Below are 25,672 nucleotides of genomic sequence, written 5' to 3' on the forward strand. Positions count from 1 at the left end.
ATGATGATGATGATGATGATGATGATGATGATGATGATGATGATGATGATGATGATGATGATGATGATGATGATGATGATGATGATGATGATGATGATGATGATGGTGGTGGTGATGATGATGACCATGATGACCATGATCATGTTTACATTTAATTTTATTACTTTGTTCCCGGGACTTTGTTGAGCTATTAGTATCACTTGTATGTTGATGATTGATGAAAATAAAATATGAATGAATGAATGAATGAATGAATCATGCATGATCACGAAGGGTGATAAGTGGGTACCGTAGCAAAGATCGGTGAGGGGGATAATTACGTCCAACCAATCCAAAAATTGATTATTTAATTGTTCTTGATATAATTATAAAGACCAATTTTGGTTACGCCCAATATTCCAAAAAAGGCGTTTGAATTCGTGGAATTAAGAGTAGGTTTCTGAATACCCTTATCATACTTATCTGGTTTGAGACTTAGAATCGATGGTCAAGAATTGATGGTCATCCAAGATGATAATCACCTTGTTCATCAACTGTCATTTTAAACACATATTATTCATTATCGAATTAGATCCTAGGAAGTAATCAATAGTGGATGTTTGTGATGGACGTCTAGTCCAAGTAATTCCAAACACATTACAATTGATAAGTCTGAATCAAAATGAAAAGTCTGTTCCCCATAATCCCATTACTATTTCTTAAGCGCGCTTCAGACTCCGTATTGTACGTACAATATTGTATGTACAATACTTTTCGTGACGTCAAAAAGTATTACACGTGCAATAAATAGTATGTACCGGGAAAATATATATTTTGCTACAAGGTTGCTTAATTGATACGGAGTTGCCAAATTTCTAAGAGTTCTAAATTTAGTGAGTGCACGGAATGATGAACATCTTTTAATGTCTTCTTGTATTCAACCATGGTAGGTATATATCAAAATACCTACCATGATTCAACTGTACTTGAATTATTATATAATCAATGGGCACCTTTTTAAAGTTAATAATACGTCGTATTAATACTAATATTAATAATATTAAAATTGTAATAATAATATAAATGGCACATTCAGATCTTATTTATTTATTTATAGATTTATCTATTTAGGCCTATTTATTTATTTATTTATTTATTTATTTATTTATTTATTTATTTATTTATTTATTTATTTATTTATTTATTTATTTATTTATTTATTTATTTATTTATTTATTTATTTATTTATTTATTTATTGATTGATTGATTGATTGATTGATTGATAACTGATTGATTAATTGATTTAGAGATTCATTTATACTGATATTTAGTCATATATTGATTTAGAAAGTTTAAAAGTATTATTTGTAGGCCTTCTGTATTTATTCTGGTTCTGATTTTATTGATACTGATATTTTTGTTAATTTTTAAAGTTTTGGCATAGCATTCGTTACATTATAACACGCTGTGTTATGAATTTGCAACACCTTTTTACATATTGATATCGTTGAGGCATGTTATGATAGGCCTACTTATGATCATCACAATACATCCATAAACGTGTTAATGCAGTAACCGTAGCGTTAGGGGCACGGAAGCCCCCCCATTGATCTGAAATATTAGAAAATCCCATAGGAAAACTGCCGAAAACGGCTTGTGCCCTCCCCCTCATCAGAACCGGATGCAACGCCTTCTATACTTTTTCATTCATTAATTATAGGCGTATTAATAGTAATGCGTTGAGTTGTTAAAAAGTAAAATCCGCCTTTTTTTTCTTTCTTTTTGAAATGGCATACGGTACTTGTTACAAAAACAAATCAGCATGGAAAACATTTTTTTTCGTCAGAGGCAGATATTTGGCCTATTCAGTGTCATAAAGCTACACAATAGACGATCTTTTAAAATCATTTTAAAATATTTTTTTATTTATTTTTCAACCTTATTGTTTGTATTTGTAATGTTCACACAATCTGAACATGTGCTTGTAGGACAACGATTTTGAATTAAACATGTTAATTGTGATATTTTAATTCCCTAGAACACCACAGTTAAGCGTCCAAAATTGTAAGTGGGTTTTCTTTTATTTAACCTCATTATTTCGCTAAAATTACTCGAAAACCCTCCTAAGAGTTGTTGTTACTAATAAACATTTCATAATTTTGGGCAAAGGATAGCCAAATAGTTGACCGAAATCGTATATTTGCACCAATATTTGACTGAAATCGTATATTAACATTACCGCCCCTTCGTGGCTTTATTGCAAGCCAAAGTGTGAAACGAGATTACTTGAAATATATAGTTCAGTGTTGAAAGAGTTTCAACCCTACGAATATATTTCTGAAATATGTCTCTCTGATTGGTTGATGGTCAAGAGGATTACGGCATCCTCAAAGCCTCTTGCTGTAATTCTCTAATCGATATCTATTATAGGACTGATCTTCTGAAATCCATACAACCGTGTCAAATGAAATAGTCTCGAATCATAATTTGTGCACGATACAACGTTGATACGTCAGATTTCGGAATTTTATTAAAAATAGGCATAAATCACAGGTTGAATGCTGGCAAAAGTAGATAAAATAACTATGGGTCGAATTTACATTAATCAGTGTCCTGGCGCCAGGATAACATTTAGGACTCCTTCGAATTCTAAAACAATACTTCGCCAAATGTCCTTGCTTTCATTTTCTCATTTAATTTGTTTTAATTTTAATTAATTTCTTTATCCACTGGCTCTCTGGTAAATCCGGTATTGCCAAATATTTCTTGTCCATTACCCGTGTTAATCTATTTATTTATTAAAATGAACCATCTATTAAATTCCTATAATACAATGTATAGGCCTAGTGTATTTGATAACAAATTTGTCTTTATTTTTGATTGGAATTTGGGTTCCATTACACGATTTCATAATAAGATATGTTTGGGCATGGCGGAATTAGTACGGTATATGATTAAAAATAGACATACTCTTAGGCCCCTTTTTTTAATGTTTGTAGGCCTACATTATTGATATCAATATTTATGTACAAAATGCAAAAGAATGTATATATATTTGATTGTTTTGTAAACATTAAATTTGATGTTTACTCATAATTATGTCTGGAAAGTCAGGGAAAAACTAAGGAGTATTGGTATTTAGTTTCCTGGGAAAGTGGATCAGATGAGCAGTGAGTAAAAACATTTGCCCTAAATCTTTATTTGATTTTTATTGTTTTATGAATTTATTAGGCTACTGGTAAAGTGCAGAAAGAACCTCCAAACGCACTTTAGGATTTTTCATCAGCAGCAGTAGAAATTTCTCTTGCATATAGATTTTCTGGTGACCTCGCTTGGATTTAGCAAACAATGAACCGTCAGGATTATAGCGCGTTATTTAATCTGATTCAACTCGTCGTGGCACGTATATTTATTGCACGTGTAATACTTTTTGACGTCACGAAAAGTATTGTACATACAATATTGTACGTACAATACGGAGTCTGAAGCTAGCCTTACAGTATCACCAAAAGGAATTTTAACACCAATTCTATCATTCATGTATAGACAGTAACAATATCTAATTTTATGGTCTTCTGTGAAGAGGCACTTCAATATTTTATTATCCATATGAATAATATTGAATCATAAATATTTCAATAGGCCTATAATTTTGACGCAAATCCAATAAATCGAAGAAAATCCCTTTTCAAGTTGAAATCCAATGTCCATATAAATCGAATTGTTAATCCAATTTGTATCAACAACAATGCAATGTTCAAATTTTCTTGACAGATGAACTGTTGTAAGTGTATCTCTTGGTATAATATTATTATGTTGTAAAGATCTCACTGTTTTTATTTAATAAAAGATTTATCGTTGTATTTTGGGTTGTGGTTGCACCAAAAGTCATGATGATACTGTATTTTATTTTCGGTATCAACCAACATAAATCATGTTTATGAGCTTTTATGTCCCTGACACAAATTATTCAAAACAATCAGAGGATTCGCCGGATGTGATGGTAAATAAATAACCAGTTTGTTTTGCTGATCAGCCTACTTTCCCGGGCCACTTTCGAACTTTCGGTTCCCAATTCAGATTTTCCGATAAAAAAATCTTCTTTGGTTTCTTGCAACAGGTAAATGCACAAAAGATTAGGTAAAAATTGTACACGTACGTATACATTGTACAGATATTCTCGTGCAGTCATTTTACGAGTGAGTTTAATACAAGCCACACAACTTTTTCGCACATGCAAAGCAAATTGAAATTAGGGGTGAAGTTTATTCCCTAGCACAGCCAGGTTTTCATCCGTAGAAACTTTTCTAGCGCCATCCACAGTGATTGACGTTTTTGCATTTTCCCCATTATCCAATCACATGAATTCTTCTTGACTATGCAAATAATGGTTGGACCCTAGATGGATTTAAGCCCCTCCCACTGGTATAAAAACATGTTATGGTCACTTAGTTAAGTCAGATCTTAGGTAAAATATCATTGATGAGCATAGGCCATGGATCTCAGGATATTAATATTATCAGCCCTTGTGGCTGCTGCTTCGGCAGGTAAGAAACAATTACATCTTTTATAATTATCTAAAAATAATTAATAAAATATTATGAAGGTTGCATGCTTTTATATTTTTAACAGGCTATTTTTTACATGTTTCATTGTTTGTGTATAGGTTGAGAGGAAAAAACAAAACTATAAACATCTGAAAGAAAATATCTCGACATAAGTGTAGTGCATCATTCAGCTCATGAACTAGTAAATAACCAGTTAAATTATGTATATGCAGATGTGTGTTTCACTCGATTGCTTTATACGCTTTAGTTTTAGATCTACTCTCATGTGATCGTGATAATGTTAACCAAACAAGCAGTTCAAAAGTACGTTTTGTAGTTGCCGAAATTCGAAATATAGGGTGCCACTGTTCATTTGGAATGAGAACTGTATACTTTTAACTATATTAGTGTAACATATTGAGAGGAAAATTAAGTTTTTTCGGGAATTTTCAGCAAATTTCTTTGTTCTGTTCTATGTGCGCATCTCTGTATGAATCGCGTTGTGTTTACCTGATCAGCTGGTTCCCAGCTGGTGAACAGCTGATCGGATAAACACAGCGCTGATGTGCGTGACTTTGCGGTGAAGGATGACGCATTACGAATACTTGGTATCCTTGTTGTTTTGAAATATGATTCCTGACAGCACTGGCAATTATGACCAGTTTTTTTTGTTTGGATGACTTGTTTCACCTTGGCCTTCAAAGTGAAAAGAACCAGGTCTATATGAAAGGACGGTAAACTTGTGGCTTGTTGTTAAAAAATACGCACAGGATTTAATTCGGGGTAGTGTGCTTTAAAAATTAAAAGTAAAAAATGCCCTGATATAAGTAAAAAGTAAATATTTGAGCATAGACATTATTTAGTTAGTGCTGAGTGAATTAGTAAGAGTATAATATAGTTTGTTTGTTTGTGAGTATATAGTTTGTTTGTGAATAAGTGAATACCAAGTAAGTGAATTGTTAAGTGTAGCTTATTTAGTAAAATAGTTAATTAACGTGCATAAATTTATATAGTGAATGCCTCGGTGCTTGGAATTACTTTAAATGTACAAATAGGCCCATATGTAAACTTTTACTTTAAGTGGGTCATATGTATACATTGCCATTCTAGCCTTTCTTGGAACTGAATTAAATCTTGGCTTACCCTTGCTCTACATTCTTTTAATGCGTGCAGACTATTGTTATTTCACTCCGGAAAATTGATTTCAATTCGATTCAAATTCAATTATTTCTACACCCGGAGTCTTGCTATTCAATTCCAATTCAATCCACGTTGCTTTAGAATTAATTCAATTCGATTCCAATTCAATTTTTCATTTTCAAAATCATTTCATTTCAATTCCAATCCAATGCAGTGAAATTAACAGCAAATCAATTTCAATTCAATTCTAAGCATTCATTTCAATTCCAATTCAATTCCAATTCCAATACAGTTGCAGTTTGTGTTAATTGACTAAAGGCACACTGCAAAAAGTGTGTCTAGAGATTAAACACTTTTTTGTCCTCGATTTGTAAATCACGTAACATCTAAACACAAATGTCAAACTTCAAAACATCAAGTGTTTAATATCTTAACACAAGGCATCAAATTACAAAAACTTTGTGCATTTAGACATGTTTACAAATTGAGGACAAGCATTTGTCTAGAATGGTGTTTAATATCTAGACACTGTTTTTGTAGTGCATGTTTTAAATTTGACTACCAATTTTATAACACTTGAGTCAGCAACACAAAGTCAAAATCAAGTACACTACTTTTTTAGTACTTGTCACAAAAGCATTTCAACAGATGACACTTTCTTGTTATGTTAACTCACTTTTCATATTCAAACAATGCGAGTGATTCTTGACCTCTGGGTCCTATTTTATGAAACTTTGGAACTTCTTAGTTCTTTGGTGAATGACTTCCTAAATATCTTAATATTTGTTTTAACTGCTTGTCCACCATGCACATTATTTTCTAAACTTTTGCGGTTAAAGATGTCAAAAATCAAGGGTTTGATACTATTAGATAGCTCCTACTTGTCTCCTGCTCCTCCTAAGATTTTACATCCAAAATCCATGCACTTTTGAAAAAGTGTGAAAAAAGCTGTCAAAGATATAAGCATTTTCTTTCATGGTTTTCTCACAATTTGTTCAAATGTACATTGACTTTTGAGCATAAAAAAAGGAGCTTGAGAAAAATTGGGGCTTTATGATTGGTGCCAAAAGTTTGAGATCTTCGGCAATTGGGGGAATCTTATACTCACATTATCGATCATATCAAGCAATAAAAAACATTGGAAATGTTAAGAATCAATTTGCATCATATTAGAAGATCTTAGTGTCTTTATGAACATAGAACCTATAATTTTTTCCACATGACAAGAGAGACAGTAGATATTCTTCTAAAGAAAGATTAAGAAGAACTCCAAAAAAGTCTCAAAAAGTTTAACTAGACCTGTGTATGAAAAATGATATCATATATTTTATATACTTTTAATTTTCTTCAATGTGTATTTTATGCTATCATTTTTAAATGAAAGCTTTCCAGAATACTTAGTTGCAATATGTTTTGTAACACTTTATGTTTAGTACCAGTTTATAGTGACCACGGTTTCTTTTTATTTATCATGTTAGGGAAAACAGTTTGTTTAAATGGAGCAGAACTTCACGTTCTATGTGATCTATTGATGCTAAATTTGTAATGTGTGTCTCTTGTGTGAATAGACCTGGAAGTGCATCAGAATTCAGAACAGGGGAATGGCACTTTTTACAGGTGGAATGATCTGGAATCACAGACATCTGCTTGTGAATTGAAATGCTGAATTGAAATCAAAGCTGAATTTCATTTCAATTCCACTTCATTCTTCATCACTCAACATGATTTCAATTCCAATCCAATTCAATTCTTCATTGCTCACGATGATTTCAATTCCAATCCAATTCAATTCATGCCCAAGCCCACTCATTTCGATTCCAATTCAATTCCAATGCATTGAAATGAAAATCGCCCAAAATTCATTTCAATTCAATTCGATTTCAATGCATTGAATTAACATTAGTGCAGACGTATTGAATATAACAGTGCGTGAGCAAAATAATGGGGCCAAGCAATGGGGGAGTTTTGAAACTAGATTTTCTCACCATTTAAGTTGGACTCAACCCAATAAAGCAACATAACAAAACGCGATATTTGGCAAGGAGTTAAAGGGCTCAGGGTTGAATTACATGTTACACTTCATGAAGATAACATTCATATGATGGCTTGCGATCAACAATAGCACATTGCACTTTACATGAGCTACAATTATTCTTTTCTAAGTAAAATGTTAAATAGAACAATTCAATATTATTTGAAAGCTTAAGTGAAATTTCTCTTGACTAATATTATACTAATGATTTTTTTTCAAGTAGGTTTACATCAATAACGAATAACATATTATGTATAAGGAAAGGATAATAAGATATTTTATATAATAGCGATCTCTACCTTATAATGTTAATTTCAATAGTTTATTTCGCAACAAAAAATATTTAGTGGTCCTATTTATTTTATTCTATTCTTGGATTTGGACTTTTGATCTCATTGATTAAAAAATTCGATAAATCAACTGATAACAAACGTCAAACTATTATTCTCTATATTTGTATTATATTGACAGGTTTAAGGGGCATTTTGTGATACAGCCTCATCCCCTCACATACCTTTAAAAAGATAAAAGATTAAAAAGTTGGCCATGAGATCCTGGAAAGTCTAGGGTAGGCCTACATAATGTTTATGGGCAAAAAGTCTTTCAGATTCATTCGTTTGAGCTGGCATAACATGCAAACACAAAATCGGATTGAACTGATATTTTGCATATCTATACTGAAACATAATGTACCATAAAAAGAGAATGACAGAATCGCGATATGCTCCTTTAACGTCATGTCAGCAACATGATATAGATAATGAAATGACAGAAGTCAAAAGGACATTAGTCAGATTTATGTATTTACGTTTATTTATTTACAGATAAAGAAATAATGTTATCTATTTTCTGGATGTCACAGATCGGGTCATTAGCCTAACGTTATCTATGTAGTCCAAATGTAATGTATCATGTCCTCTTATCACGATTTGTTTTTTAATGTCTTACATCATGTCAATAATTGAAGTAAACAATGTGTTTTAAAGTTATCATAATATCTCCAAATTTATTTCATTAATAACCCAGCTATACACAAAACATCGGATCAAGTTTAGTTATACTATTCAGATATACATAAATTCATTAAAATAGCATGTATTGTCCCATCGTCCCAACTCAAGAAGGCCTATCTGCTTAAAATGATTTTAATTGTAAAGTAACGGTTTTTTTTTTTTTTTCTTTCCAGCTCCTATGAGTTCCTCGCAGTGCGCTCGCCAATGTGACGGTAAGTTGTTATTTTCCTGTCTTTCTTTGTTTCTGTCCATTTCTGTATTTTTGCAATTTTCCGACATCAGCCGCATTTTCACCGGTTGACTCGCATTTTACATCATGTAAGCAACCTTCCCTTTTAAAGGATTTTTTGTGTATAATGATTAGATTGCTTCTGTTTATAGTAGAAGTGCATGAACTAAATGATATCAAAAGACTCTGTCGAAAGATCATCGTAATCCACTATACTTAATAATTAATCTTCTGATTAAGTCTTATTTTTGTTTTTATTTTGTTTTATTTTTGGCAAATCGTTGTTTTTTGATGATGACATGACATTGATCTTTCTCACCTTCTCTGGGCCAGAGAAGAATAATTGTTCTTTCCATCTTCTCGGTCGGGCGCACAGTTATCATCAATATTTTATTTTGATCAGGCAAGGACAATTGAAACTTTTTACACAAACAAAATATAGGGATAATCTCTCCATTGAATCGAACGGACTCAATAATTGCGCAACAAAAAGTTTAATAAGTTGATGGACGATGAGGGAGAGTGAGAGCAAAGAGCCAGAGAGCCTTTGTGTGGTGCCAAACTATTTTGCATTGAATGAGTTTAGCTCGCTCGAGTTGTTTCTTTGAGTGTTTGTGATTGGCTAAGAGTTGAGATAGCAACATGGCTAGCCAATGCAAGGGCGCTGTACATGTATTAGAAAGTTACTGGGAATAAATTCGTAAACATTGCACTGCATGAGGGAAGTTGCGCTAAAAATAAATTGGCAAGATTGTACTCGCGGTAGTTCATTATTTCGCAAGTGTAGTGTTGAAATATAGAGGCACATGACCTGAAATATAAATAGTTTGTGAAAATAAATAAATCGTTGTGATTTGAGAGAGGGGATTAAAAATATTGTTTCCTTTAAAATTTAAAATATTGTTTCCTTTTAAAATAGGCCCCTACAATTCTATTTGTGGAAATGTTATCTGAGAATGAGATGTTATGGCTTTAAATAGACAGGCCTGGCCTAATATAGGCCTATAGAATTAAGAATAAGATAAAGGATTTGGGGTTCAAAAAGAGACCCCGCCCAAGTGTCCCTTAAGGCCAAGTAAAAAAGAAATAAGTTTCTCGTCCGGACTTTTTCAAAAAAGGAGGAGGCAGGGCTTTACTATTTACTATTTTTCAATTTTTTGCTATTTTTTCCAAGATGGCCGCCATGCCAAATATGGCTGTTCAATGTATATTTAATCACCGATATTGTGCTATTTGAGTATGCAATGTATGACAAAACAAATGATTTGTATCATTTTTAGTCCACTTGCTTAAAAAGCATGTTTCAAAATTCAGAAACAGTGAAAATGTACAAAATTTCCTCAATTCATCGAAATTGTTATTTTCATCGCTAACAAAATAAGAGAGAAACCTTTCACACAATTTTGGAAATTTAAAATTTTTTCTAAAATTTTAAAAATACCAAAAATACATTCAAGAAAAAAGCTGTTGCACGTAAGAAAAAAATTCTTACCCAGAAGAAAAAGCTTTTGCACTTGAATGTATTTTTTTTAAAATTTAGAATTTTAGAATTTTTTTTCAATTTCCAAAATTATGTGAAAGGTTTTTTATTCCTATAATTAGCGATAAAAATTGCCATTTTGATGAGATGAGGCTAAATAAGTAATTGAAACTTTGTTAATATATTCATGCATTTACTAAGTTTAAAAGCTAAATATAGGTCCGATTTTGGGGTGAAATCAATTTTACCCCTAATTCCCTTTTGGGGGTTGGGGCAAGGGTGTTTGGCTAGTTGGGCTTGGGTGGGTTTGTATACATGTATTAAGGTTTGGTGTGGGTTTAGAGTTGGGGAAGGGTAGGAAAAAAAGTTAAAAACTTTTTGGAAAAAAAAAAATCGATTTTTTTTTTTTTTTTTTTTTTTTTGAATAGTAAATAGTAAAAAAAAGGAGGCGGCGGCCAAAAAGGAGGCGGGCGGGGACGAGAAACTTGTATTTTATTTTACTTGGCCTAATAGGCCCATAGCTAAAATGACCATAAAATGAAGCCAAAAGATGGCTTAAAAACGTCAATGACCGGTGACAAAATCTACACAAATTTTTTGATAGAGGGGGCTCGCCCGGGGGGCTGCACTTTTGCTTCATTCCCGGGCTTCACTGCTATCCGAAAATATCAGATATTACCTGCCAGATAGTGAAATATTAAACATGAGACCCCCCCTGTAAATTGATACAATTTGGACTTGGCTAGGGAAACGTCAAACGAGAGGATTGTAAAAGATCTAGAAACTCTTTTTTTACTAATGGGATGCAAGCTGTCTTTAGTCATCGCGCAAAGTTCAGTTTTGGTGATTTGTTAAAATAATATTATTTTAAATGCTATAATTTTAAGGTTCTTTAAACAGGTAAGCGAAATTTAGCTGTAATTATGTGATGAATGTGATTGTACGTTGAATACAATGTTGAAGCACATATCGTAGGATATATTATTGCGCCATGGGAAGATCAAACATGCCGGCCCATAAATTCGGTTGCTGAAAATTGATACAGCATGTACAGTGCTCATGTAAATTGTACAGTAGTCAGTGCGGGTTGTTGAACATGTTGAATTTGATAAACCATTATACTTAGTCCGAATAATCAGACCCAGAACAAAATATTAATTTCTGACATGATCTTGTACTGGGTCTGAACTGTTTCCATATGAAATCCTGATGGCAAATTGGACAATAGAAGCACATGGTTCTACGTGACAGCTTTTTAATCCCTATTCAGGTTACGTGAATCACGCTATTGTGGACCATCCTTCTGATACTTTCGTATTCGGCGAGGAGGACGATTTCGACCTCCTCGTTTGTTTACAAACAGAGAGGTAGACAAAGGAGACTGTCAAACCTGTTCCGCTTGTCCAAATACTCAAGTATCAAAAGGATGGTCCACAATAGAGACTAAATCAGTGATTCACGCAACATGAATAGGGGATTAAAAAACTGTGAAGTAGCACCATGTGCTTCTATTGTCCAATTTGCCATCAAGATTTCGAATGAAAACAGTTCAGACCCAGTACACGATAATGTCAGAAATTAATAATTTGTTCTGGGTCTGATTATTCGGACTATTGTGGACCATCCTTCTGATACTTGAGTGTTTGGACACGCTGAACGGTTTTTGTCTACCTCTCTGTTTGTAAACAAACCAGGAGGTCGAAATCGTCCTCCTCGCCGAATACGAAAGTCAGCGTAATAGTACGGCACTAATTATACTGGAGCTGGAGTGGAACTTTTCATGGGGTGTCTATGGAGTGGCCCTGAATTTTCCAATTTTAAAATGTTTTGGACTTGGTACTGTATGTAGCGAGATCAATCAACAGATTTTTCATTATGATTTTTAATTTGAACCCCAACCAATTTAATTTGATATTATATCAAATTATTTGTGGCTCACGCAAGAAATATGTAGTATTGCTGCATGGTAAAGCGAGTCTAAAATGTAGGCAGATTCGCTGAAGCATGACACCGTGTAAAGCAGGGGTAGCACTAGGTTTTAAAACCAGGGGTTCTTACGAATCTTAGTTAGAACCCCTGAACCCCCTGAAAGTGTTAAACATATGCGCTCAAATCCTAAAATGAGGGGTTCTCTAATCTGTCAAGTATTGAATGTACCGTTTTAATATATCAGTATCAGATTTTGTGATTTTGGTGTGTTACCGGCACCATAGTATAAATAGTTTAAAGGTCAGGCAAAAAACGCGATCTCGCGCTTTTCATGCCACGATTCTCGCTATTAACCAACTATCTCGCTTTTAAGAAAGTTCCCAAGCAGTGTACTTTAATAAAACGGTTGCTTTTTGCCAAAAAAATTCGCAGAATTCTATAAAATGCAGTTCAACTTCGGCAAAGTGCAGAATTCAACACCATTGCAAGCACATGGAAGCCATGCTTCACTCAATAAAAAATGACATTTCATTGCAAATGAGTTCAAGTTTAGGCCAAATATCATGATATTTACTGAATTCCTGGAGTATTTTGACTACAAAACATAATTCAAGGGCAAATCTTTGTCATTTCTTTCTTCTATGGCCGATATCATTGCATCGTATTTCACTGATGGCATAATAATCTCTATACACCACCCGCGAAGCATTTCTTTCCAATCCCTAGAATTAGAAATTACCAACTCACGTACGTGTCATAATTCAGTACTGCAATAACTCATCAGCAGTGATTCTAGACAATATCGCAATCTGTGTAATTTTGCCGGCGGTGTGTGTTTTATTTCTATTTTTAAATTATGTTACAATGCTACGGCGACTTGACTTCAACATAATATATATGTTACATTGCATTTTATGTTACATAATTTCTGGACAGACCGTAAATATTGGAGATAGAAGCTTTTATTTTTCTTTCACATGTTTTCATTTTTCTGCGCGCATGAAAACCCCTGAACTGGTATGCAAAAGGTCGCATGTCACAAATAGGTCACCCAAAATGGAGGGGTCAGTAACATGAAAACGCTTTCTTAGCACTTCAAGCTTGGTTTATTCTAAAAGTATAATACCTATTGTAGAAAGTTTGGTGTCATTTTGTAGATAATTATGTTCTTTATCAAATACAAAAAACCCCAAGTCAATTGGACAACTACTTTGAGAGTTATACTTCAATATGTAATATGTGTCAATGGAGGGGCCGGGGCAGGTGAGCCGGGGCGGGTGAGCCCCATAGGATTGTACACAAAATTGTGAAAATATGGCAAACTTCCAACCTTTGTATCTTAAAAAGTACAACTAGCATGGACCACAAATTGCACATATATAATCCTGGACTGTAGATCTACCTCATAGTAGATCAACTGTAACAAAAGATGTAACTAATTAATTGCTTAATTAAATGCTAATTAAGACAGTTTTCCCTATATGTTACTGTACAAAGTGTACACGTAATGCTCCGACATTTCTAAATGGCCTATCTCTTGCCTGAGACACCCTGCTTATTCAAAAGTACACATATTTTTAAGGAAATTTGATGAGGAATTCAATTGAATACCGTACCTGAGTGGAAGAAGGGCCCAACTCCAATTTTTTGCAAAATTGAGTTAGACCCAGCATTTTATTGCCAGCAGACTGTTCTTCCTTGTGTGTGAAAGATGAGTCAAAATCCACTTTCTAAATAGTCTTCCACATACATTTAATCCTGGTTTTCATGGAAGAAAGGCCCAACTCCATGGAGTTGGGACCTTCTTCCACAAATATTGGATTAAAGAGGAATTTTGTTCATCCATGAAATCTGCTTTTTACTACAATAAACTTTCTTGATAACATATTACATGCTTCTACTTGTGCAATTAATGGATAATTTCCAAATTTCTGGACCTATTTATAAGACATCTGCTTACGGAACTGGCACTTGCAGTATATTAGTGGAAGAAGGGCCCAACTCCAGCTTGCATTAAGACCTGTACCGTTGCCATGGAAGCATCATATATGATTTCAAATGTATGTAATACTGTATGTTCATGTATTAAAGGTCCCCTGAAGATGAAAACATTCTGTCTATAAAACTTTTCCAAATATTAGGTTTTTTCTGAATATCTCAAAAACAGTTTTGATGGAGTTGGGCCCTTCTTCCACTCAGGTATTCAATTATGCTATTAGTTTTAGAGCCAGACATGGAGGAAAAAAGTTTTAATTGATAATGTCATACAAATTCTAAAATTATTTTACAATTTTTGACCACCCTGTATGTTTAACGCAAGAGATACAGAAGTTTTTCTTCCTAATTTGTTTGAAGGCCCCATGCAATGTCTTTCTGAATCCATATTTATTTTGAGCTACATAACTTTCAGAAAAAGAAAATATGGGGTTTACCATGACAAGAAAGATGCTAATTTTGTTGATCTTCCACCCTGTATATTTCTTACCCACCCTGTATTATGATGTTATACTTTGTTGATTTGGCATCCTTGTAATATAAGCTTTCCAGAAATATATACTTATAATGGTCTAAAATGTATTCATTAAAAGTTGTGTTGAAGTGAATCAAAATTGGTGATATTTTTATCATTTAATATTATGTTACACAAAAGATGACCAATTCATGACATGTGACCAAAAATGAATATATGCACTCAAACTTAAAAGTTGAAGTTCAGAAGTAAACACAGCCGATCACTACAGGCGATTGCATCAAAAATGTTGCTAAAATTACACTTCTGGTGCAAAAAATTGCACCGCTGTCCGACCGAAAAACCATAGCAAAGCACTCTAGCTTAGAATGCGTAACTATCTTGTGCAAATTCGAAGCTAGAGTTCTCGAGTAATTCAAAATATGACATGTACACCAAATACAGTCCCCGAATGGTATACTTGTAGTGGACCTCAACTCCGAAACAGTTTGGTCATTGTTAAAAATGCGATCCCCAACCCTTTGCTTACCTTTGGACGAATTTGTAGCAGTCTCCATTTCGAGGAATGCCCGTTACTTGCCCGGCACAAACATAGAAATGGCCACATTACTTCAGTCCTGTTAATGAATATTTCTTCTGTACTCCAATGGTTCCAACTGAGTTCCAACGTGGGCATCACGATGATAGTCTCCTACACAACCAGATTGTGTCAGTCTGACGCTCGTCGATCCTAACAAACCCGTGATAGCCACATACAATCTGGCCTGAGACTAATTTTATACACATGCGATGACGTATCAGTCATTTGTAAGCCTTGTGTCCGTTCATGTCCGTTTAGCTGCACTTCTGGCTTTAAAGTTCACTCATTAGGGTCAAAATGAAATTATAATTTTAAAGGTTTTTAAAAGGAAATGAAAAAACATTGTTAATTTACTACATCTGTTAATTTATAGGCCTATGAGTATTCATGACCTCCAAATTGAGATACCAGAAAGAACAAGTAGGCGTTCTTTCTGCTTATAATCACAATTCGGAGGTCATGAATGCTCCTGCCTATAAATTAACAGATGTACCGTAGAAAATTTTACAATGTTTTTTCATTTCCTTTTAAAAACCTTTTGACCCTGATGAATGAACTTTAAAGCCAGAAGTACAAAACAAAATGTTTCTTTTTGGACGTCTCCTACAATATGTATTTAGACTTGAGTTTACATTCATACCACATTTGGCTGAAAATGGAGAGATATGGTGCCTACGCTATTGAAATGTACTGGAATGACTCCTTTCTTGTGTATTATGTTTGGCTCTGAGGGACTGTTCACAAACACTTGTTAGAGGGGGCCTGATGCAAAAAGGGGGGCCCTGAAAATTTTTGACCCTCCTAGGGGGGGGCCCTGAAAAAAATGACCACAAATTTTCCTGGAAAAATTAAGTTTATATGCTTTTCCATGGGGTTGACCCATAATTTTCATGTCAAAAAGGGGGGCCCTGAAATTTTTTGAGGTCTGTAAAGGGGACGCCCCGAAAAATTTTCGCGATAAAATTTTTTTGCATCAGGCCCCCCTCACAAGTGTTTGTGAACGGTCCCTAAAATGTAACCTTTGACCTCTCCTTAGACCTGACATGTCAATAGTGTGTAGGTTGTATGTTTAATGACTAAATTTAACCATTATAAAATCACAATGCACCAATTTAATACATAGAGCTTGCACCAAAATGGACAAATATTTTTCCTACCAAAGTTGGTTCTAACTAATTATTCTTCATTTAATTCTTCATCCGATTATTTTTACCCTCCATTTTACAAATACTGTGTTTTCTCTCTTCATCGCAACAGGTGTTCAGCCGTTTGAATCACAGAAGACATACAAATACAGTTATTCAATAGAAACATCATCATTTGTAAATGACAGCAATACACAGGACCAGCCCAGTGATGCATCCGTCCTTAAAATCCAGTGCAATGTTGAGTTGGTGGCCCAGAGCTCATGTGAGGTCTTCCTCAGGGTAAGTTTAAGCCACTGTGGTTGCCGACATAGGGATTTGTGTGTTTGTATGTTTGCTTAATAAAGTCCCATTCCATAGTGTAGGAACATTTCTTGTGACTTCAGAGGTGTATCACCTACTCTGGCACAAACTGTTTATTTCTATAAAGACGATTTTGTGTAATCATTCATTAGGCCATGTTAATTTAATAGTTTGTCTCAAAGCCTCTGCACACATTAGTAAACTCGCCTGCTTTTTTTGCGCATTATTCCACCTGGAAATTTCATTTTTTTAAATGTATTTTATTATTTTTTTCCAAAATCTACCACAAAAATCTCACTTCTGATATCGCCAGACATAAAAATAGCCCATATTCATATTCCCAGGCGAGTTATTGTCAAAAAGCCTGTCCTAAGTACCCCTTTAAAATGATTTTGTTAAGAGCCTGTGATGCTACAGTAAGATATGATTACATGTTACTCAGAATAAGGCTTGTACAAAAAATAAAACAAAAAACTAACACTTATTTCAATGAAATGTATATTTTGCCAAAGATTTGAGGTAGTGGTAAGAAAATGCATTTTTATGAGAACTACCTGCCGATTGGCCAAAATGAATATTGTGTCCAATTTTGAACCAATCAAGGCGGGTATTATTAAGATCATCTGCAAATGCAAGTTTAACCATAAATAGTTTAAAGCCTAGTAGTCATATTTGGCAATTGAAAAGAGCATTTCAAGTTATCAACCAATCAGAAATGCTGTTAGATGACCAGTAACGTTCAGGGGGTTAAGTTTTGTTTTTCTACTTCAATCACATCACTACAGGTCAAAGATGTCAATGTCAGGGAGCGCAGTAGCTCGGGACAAGAAATCACCTCACCCAAGAAGAATGAAATCAAAAACGCCCTCGAGGCTCATTGGTTACGATTTGCATTCCAAAATGGCGTTGTGAAAGAAGTTTGCCCAGAAGATGGGGAAGAGAAGTGGACGCTGAATATCAAGAGAGGTATCCTCTCAGCATTTCAGTCACCTATACCACAAATACCTCAAGATGTAACACAACCAATGATGAATCTAGAGGTAAGTATACATGAACAATATCTAGGGTCCATTAACACACAGACATAAAACCAGACAAGGTCATAGATGGGGCAGGAATATGTGAAGTTCGAATTCGGAATTGCGGAATTTTGCAAACTGCAAAAAAATGCAATTTATGCATAATTTCTTAGGTCCAGAAAGTATGTAATAAATGGGATACTATAAAGACTTGTCTGAATGAAGCTCGCTATAATGTGAATTTGTCCATTTGGACATGCAAACATGACTTGTTCTCACAATAATGCCGGCTTTGTATATGTATTTTTTTTCAAACTACAGACTGATGTAACAGGTTCATGTCCGGTATATCTTTCTTCATCAATGACTGGTGGCATCATTAAGCACAAGAACTTTGAAGGATGCAAAGACAGGACATTACTAGAGGGCTCAATTCAGGCTATGAAACTCAGTCCATATGCTGTAAGTATCCATATAAGCATATAAAGAGAGGGCAGTCTTAGAAAGTTCAATTCAGGCTATTAAACTCAGTCTATATTCTGTAAGGATCCATAAGCATGCAAAGACAAGACAGTACTAGAAAGTTCAATTCAGGCTATTAAACTCAGTCTATATGCTGTAAGTAACCATAAGCATGCAAAGACAGGACAGTACTAGAAGGTTGAATTCAGGCTATGAAACTCAGTCCATATGTTGTAAGTATCCATAAGCATACAGAGACAGGGAATTACTAGATGGCTCAATTCAGGCTATTAAACTCAGTCCATATGCTGTAAGTATCCATAAGCATAAAGACAGGACAATACTATATTAGAAATTTCAATTGACTGAACACAGCCGTCTGACATAGCGTGACGATTTTCCCCGTACACTGTGTGATGTACGCCAGCGTGTGCCACTGTGCGTGCATACCGTGGAAGTGAATTCAGCCATGCGAACTCGCTCGTTATTGGTTAGTATTTGAATTATTGTATCCAAGGTCATGCATTTGTGTTGTAGTTTGAAATGTGTTGATATGATCGTGGTTGGATGGAGTACAGCTGTTGAAAGCTGTGTTCATTCAATTGAAATTTCTAGTAAGTCTCAATTCAGGCTATTAAACTTAGTCCAAATCAGACAGGACAGAAGGTTCAACCAAAATTGTTGGTTTAAAACTTTTGTCATCTTTTGCATTCCACACAGCCTGTTTACAACGTAATGGAAAGCATGCAGCACTGTGAACACTCAATCCGTAGCCCCTTCATCGTTGCATCATCAAGCTGTAAAGAGAGTCATAAAGTTAGACCATTCTCCAAACATAACACTGGTGTCGTCACAGTTGTCACACAAGAATTGAGCTTTGTAGAGCAACGCAATGGTGGTTCCCCTCCCTCGGGTGAGTTTGAATGGGATTTTATTTTATCCCAATTTAAAGTTTTGGCAAACATACATGTTTGTTTTCTTTTTTTTAAATCATAACTTACATGTTCATTATAAAATGTTTTTTAAGTTGGTCTTTACTCTTACAACTTACATAGTTAACTTGCATATTCTTACGTGTTGTGTGTCGAAATTAAATGACTCTAATTTTGGGTGCCATGTTGTGATATGAATCCAGTGCCAGGTTTTAGTTGGCTAGTTGTTGGGCCAGTTGTGAAAAATGGCAACTGGTCCAAGCTGGACAGATGGGCAAGTTGATAAGAAAACTGTGGAAAATAAATAACCTGACCCATATAATGTGCCTTTGCTGGGAAGCCCAGTTCATACAAAATGACAGCAGAAATAAGCCAATTCAGATACACACAGATATTCCACAATGGTAGTATAAGCGGCCCTGTTTGATACCAATAAGTCAACAAGCACTCCAAAAATTTTTACCCTAATTTCATTTTTTATAATCTGTCTTGTGAAAAAGGCTACCGACAAGAGAGACTAACCAACATCGTGTTTGAGCATCAAGAGATGGAGAAACAACCTGACGCAAGAGAAGCAAAGAACATGCTCTTCAGCTACTGCCAGAGCTACTCTGAAGATGACAAGCAGATGGAGAGACCAGAATACTTCAGTAAGCTTATTGAACTTCTTGATAGCATTGATGATACTGGATTCCAGAGTGTCCGTCAGTATGCTACTGATGCTATGACATGCAGAGGCAAGAGTGAACAGCTCAAGTAAGTATTAACTCTCTCCACACGGGTGTCGACTGTTGACGTCAAGTGTCAATTTTTTTTTTCATAAGTTCAACAATTTCAGAATTGTATATTTTCATGACTATATTTGGAATCAGCATGAAAAATGCATTAAAATGAGTATAAACAAGCCTAGTACTGGTTCAGTGGTTCTTGATATAGCTCTTGATATTTTGAGAAAATATTCTAAAACGTATTACTTTCAATGCTGAAGCCTATGGCTAGTACGCATAGTATTAAGGGGCATTTATTGTATTAGAGAACAACTTATACCAACTGGGAGGCAGTAACACTTGTATCAACAGTATCAGAGTAGCATGTATCGCCCAAGTACCATACTGACTCTCCAATTACTTTCCATTACAGGAAATTCTTCATTGATGCTGTAGCTATGTGTGAGAGCACAGCTTGTATCAATGGTATGGTTAGCATGCTGTCACAAGCAGACCTTGTCCCATCCTCAGTAGCTGATCTGTGGGTGTCATCTCTACCATTCATCAGGAAGCCAACCAGCGAGATGATTCCAACACTTATGGTTTGTACATTTTTACATATTCTCTGTTTGAAATGAAATAACGGAACATTCCCATAACAGATTTCAAGCTTTGACTAATTACATGTTTCATAAAAAAATTGATCCAATGAATGATGAAGACTTAAATGTTGTTATATTTCTTCTTTGAGTCTTCAATTTTTGTGGGCCAATTTCCTAAGCCAGTTTTGAGCTATACAGAATTTGCAGGGATACTGTTGCATCCATGTAATGTAAATTTTTTTCAATTGTAAACTTAGACCATCCATTTACATTGTTGTGACCACAGCATATTGTTGAATAGCATCCAATTCTTATTGATGCAAATTATTCCATCAACAGAATGTTGCAACAGCAATGTTACCAGTTTTTTTTTACAATGAAAAGCCATCAATAGTAAACTTAAGACCATACATTTATATTGTTGTTGTGATCACAGTATATATTACTAAATAGCATCTAACTCCAATCAATGCAAATTATTCCATTAACAGAATGTTGTAACAGCGATTGTACCATTTTTTTTACAATGAAAAGCAATCTTAATACTCTAGCTCATGATATGATGTTAGCTCCAAACATTGAACATCTTCTTTTCTTCAACAGAACTTGGTGAAAGCCGAGCCCATCCAACCTCTAATGTACCTATCTGTATCATCTCTGATCCACAACTTCTGCACTAGAGAAGGTGTAGATTGCAAGAGGGATAGTAACTTCCAAAATGCGTTGGATCACTTTGAGAATGCTCTCGACCATGACTGCAGTCCAAGCGGTGAAATGACAAACAACCTGAGACTGAAGGTAAGGAATGAGTGATGCCTGGGGATCACTGTAATACACAAGTGCTACTTAACGGCGACCAACAACCTCTGACATGTACCAAAAACATACCATGTATTTCTTACAATCTATAATGCACCCCTAAATGATGTAGTAAAGCTCACTTTAAATGGAATATAGATAAGAAGTGTTTTTCTTTTAAACTCTGGATTCCTGGTGCAGAAGAGTGGGAAGATAAAGACCACACCAATTTTCTTGTAAAAACCATTAATTGGGCCAATTGCACCAGTCATTTCTACTTCAACATTATTCGAAAAGATAACCAACCCTCAACATTTTGCTTTTTGCTTCCCTAAAAATGGGATGCCTTCTCAAATTCACCCTTTTTGAACCTACTTTTTTACACTTTTTCGGACGCGGTTGAAATTTCATACACAAAAATTGCCTTAAATAGCATCCACGTTCAGAGGCAATTATACGTGGGGATATACATGAAAGAATGAAATACTGATTTGAAGTTAAGGGAATACTGAAAAGTGTTTTAGAAGTTTGCAGCTCTGGAATAATTCTGATACCATTTTTTTCTTTGCTTATCTGTAATAATCTTTCTGTCCTTACTTCCAATGTTTCAGTTGATTGTGTCCCTGAAGGCAATCGGTAACATTGGCAACATTGGTGATACTAACTACCTATCCGGCACATTGACGCGCTGCATGCAACGCACCAATGACATTGACATCAGACTGGCTGCCATCGAGGCTTTCCGTAGACTACCATGTGATGAAGAAGAGGTAAGTCACATTATACAAGATAATTTTTTTCCATAATTCACAACAAATCACATACAAGTAGTGTTATATAGTATATATCTACCTCCAGTCACCGGCTCTAGCTTTGAAGTTCAGCGTGTTCTGCATTAGCTTAGTGTAGTTGGTATGTACATACTTTTACGCGCCACATATGTACACGCAAGAAACAATGCTAAGCCAACGCAGCACACGATGAACTTCAAAGCTAGTGCCGGTAACTGGAGGTATATAGATAAATTTATAGTAGGGGTCATGTGATGACCTATGTTTCATTGCGTTGGTAAGATTGCATCCTGACAGCTGAGTTTAGGCTACACTGTGACACCTGCTGAGCACTGGCATTTGATTTGATATAGCCTGGTTGTGTGTGCGAGCTTTTATCCTGCTGAATGGTAAAATATATGTTGCCTTTGTGATTTTGCTGTTGCATAACTTCTTTGTATGGACGTGTCTGGAAACTTGAAAGTCAAAGCCTGTGGGGCACTTCATTATGAAATTGTTGCAGGTGTAAGGCTGGGGCTTTTAGTGAGAGAAACATGCAGAAAATATGGGAGCTTCAGGTGAGAAATGGAGGGTGAGAACACAGGTCAAAAACAGATCCAATGAAACCTATAGAGTATTGTCTAACTAGTTTTGAATGGCTTTGGTATTCTTGGTATTAAAACCAGTTATAAAAGCAGTGCTGAATGGAAATTGCAGTTCAAGTGGAAAACATTGGCCTTTGGAATTTGGCCTTTGGATGACAGGTCATGGGTGAAATAGAGCATAGAGCATGGGCTTATCAAATATGTGGTGGGCCTCTGGGTGACAGCGGTGTTGAAAGGGGCCTTGTAGCAGCCCAACATGTGTATTGCCTCAAAGTTTTCCCATCAAAGCCAACAAAATTGACTTCAATTGATATATACCTAGTAAGGATGATGTAGTATTGTATTGGCCTTAATCATCCCCCTAATCATGCTAAGAGCTACATATCAATCATTTGTGTGGATAATATGAAACTGATATAAGCTAGGTGTCGGCTGAGTTTAAACCGGATGTTGCTGCTGCTTGTTTGATATCATACGATACAATGGATATCTTTAAATCACGTTTGAAGCTTGCCAATTTTAATGATAACCAGAGTCAAGAGTCCTCTGAACAGATCTTAAGTTACCTGTGGAAGTATCACCTTCAACACCTGTCGTCTATTGGTGTATTTTTATTGAGAAACTGATGATGGTCCTGATAGCTGGTAGATTCATGCTGGAATTTTTACTCTTATAAGAGGGACGATAATTCCCATGAAATATGTGACCCATTCCAGTCAGTATAACAAGTTCTGAGAAATGGGCTAAGCTTTAGAAATAAAAAGAATTCAAATTTTTTTTCTGGAAGATGCTATTTTAAAAAAATGTTTCAAAAATCTCTGTCAAAATCTATCCATTTTGACCAAAATGTTTGGCCTGTTCCAGCAAAATATACCTTAAGGTGCTGGTCCAGACCAGTTGTGACTCAATCAGGTGAGGACATGTCCTGTTGCAGGGGTGTTCATGCCCCGATCAGAACCAAAGAAGCTGATCAGACCACTCAAATGTAATGTACTTAATTCACGACTGGACTGGTCCTGACTGGTTGTGATCAAATCAGGTGAGGACATATCCTGATGCAGGCTCGATCATGCCCTGATCAGGACCAAAGAAGATGATGAGGCCACTCATACTTCAGCATTTTATCACAATTGCACTGGTCCTGACCAGTTGTGATCGAATCAGGTGAGGACATATCTTGATGCAGGCTCGATCATGCCTTGATCACTAGTGATCAGGACCAAAGATGCTGATCAGGCCACTCAAACTTGCCAGTGTCTGGCATCACTTCTTATCATGACTAGTTGTTATGATGAAATCAAGTCTGAATGCATTTTCTGCTCAAAGAAGCTGATCAGGCCACTCATACTTCCAAAGTGTCTGGCACCACTTCTGGTCATGACCAGTTGAAATAAAGTTTGAATACATTTTCCACCTTAGATTGTCTGGGTCAACTTGTCTGGGTCATCACTTCTGATCATGACCAGTTTTCATGATGAAATCAAGTCTGAATGCATTTTCTGCTCAAAGAAGCTGATCATGCCACTCATACTTCAAAAGTGTCTGACACCACTTCAGGTCATGACCAGTTGAAATAAAGTTTGAATGCATTTTCCACCTTAGATTGTTTGGGTCAACTTGTCTGGGTCATCACTTCTGATTATGACCAGTATTTTATGATGAAATCAAGTCTGAATGCATTTTCTGCTCAAAGAAGCTGATCAGGCCACTCATATAGCGTGTTTCTATTGAGTCCCCTGCATTTTACCGGTAAAACTGTTCGCCGTCAAATAGCGGCGAAAGGCGGATAACGGTCAGTTTCCATTGCACGTTGTTTACCGTAAACACTGATGAACAGCGCCAATTGACACACCTTTAAAGTTTGCGGCGAAAAGGTCGTGCACTGGGGTCAATCCTCGGTCAATCGCAAAAGCATTGTGGATTTTAATATTGTAGTATTTTCTTAATTGTTTGGCTAAAAATGAGGTAGCAAACATGAGAAAAGAAGACTGAAGAATAATGTTTTTTTATTAGTGTTTTCATTTGTTCTCGTACATCAAATTACGCCATTGGGAAATCCCCCTCAGTGATATCGACGTGAGTACTCAGTATAATAGATACAAAAAAAAAAAATAGGTCTTAGAATTTAATCTTTCACAGTTTAATTTCAGTTAATTCTTTTTAGCGAACAGTAATTTAACATCAACAACATAATATTAAATTCATGAAATCTTTCCAATTTTCTGAAGCACACACCGCCGCGGATCCGAGTTGATTTCTATTTTTTTTTCCGCATGCACAGCTGGATTCATCCGCTGATGTTGTTGTTGTTGTTTTATTTCATGGCTTTTACTAGGATCATAAATCATATAACTCATGTTGAATATTTAGCATAATATGTATAATGCAGGGATAATGCATTATGAATATTTACTTTATTTATATAGCAAGTGAGTCAAATATTTGTATGTGATTAGGCCTAATAATTTTTTGCGAACGGAATGGTATAATACATAAACAAGCTAGCTCATTGATGATGCAGAGCCTGAGGTCAATTTCGCGACTCAACTTCCGCTTTTCTTCCCTGTATGCGCATTCAATCGGAACGGAGTGAGTTTCTATTGACGCTTTATCGTAAGCGCCCCGCTATTTTCCTTCCTCAAGAAGGAAAACGTTACATCGTAAAAACTTCGCCCCTGTTTACCGGTAAATAGCGGGAAGGTCAGTTTCTATTGAGCAGAAATAATCCCTTTACCGTCTTTTTACCGGTAAACGGTCCCAATAGAAACACGCCTATACTTCCAAAGTGTCATGCACCACTTCTTTTTTCTGGTCATGACCAGTTCAAATAAAGTTTGTATGCATCTTCCACCTTAGATGGATTGTCTGGGTCAACTTGACCTTTGCACAAATTTATAGGGGTGGTTGATTGACTTTGGTCTAATACCCC

General features: G+C 35.3%; 1 protein-coding gene across 1 annotated transcript in view; it reads left to right on the forward strand.

The window, feature by feature from the left end:
* Nucleotides 1-4,475: 4,475 nt before the first annotated feature.
* LOC140156838 (apolipophorins-like) overlaps nucleotides 4,476-25,672 on the forward strand; it is a 28,201-nt gene continuing 7,004 nt past the window's right edge. Inside the window, exons 1-10 of the mRNA XM_072179838.1 lie at nucleotides 4,476-4,527; nucleotides 8,886-8,924; nucleotides 16,658-16,827; nucleotides 17,634-17,888; nucleotides 18,189-18,329; nucleotides 19,050-19,242; nucleotides 19,762-20,017; nucleotides 20,402-20,570; nucleotides 21,174-21,368; nucleotides 21,980-22,138. Coding sequence (XP_072035939.1) covers nucleotides 4,476-4,527; nucleotides 8,886-8,924; nucleotides 16,658-16,827; nucleotides 17,634-17,888; nucleotides 18,189-18,329; nucleotides 19,050-19,242; nucleotides 19,762-20,017; nucleotides 20,402-20,570; nucleotides 21,174-21,368; nucleotides 21,980-22,138 — 1,629 coding nt within the window. The remainder of the gene's footprint in view (nucleotides 4,528-8,885; nucleotides 8,925-16,657; nucleotides 16,828-17,633; nucleotides 17,889-18,188; nucleotides 18,330-19,049; nucleotides 19,243-19,761; nucleotides 20,018-20,401; nucleotides 20,571-21,173; nucleotides 21,369-21,979; nucleotides 22,139-25,672) is intronic.

The sequence above is a fragment of the Amphiura filiformis genome, chromosome 1 (assembly GCF_039555335.1).
Source record: "Amphiura filiformis chromosome 1, Afil_fr2py, whole genome shotgun sequence".
NCBI classification, from domain to species: Eukaryota; Metazoa; Echinodermata; class Ophiuroidea; order Amphilepidida; family Amphiuridae; genus Amphiura; species Amphiura filiformis.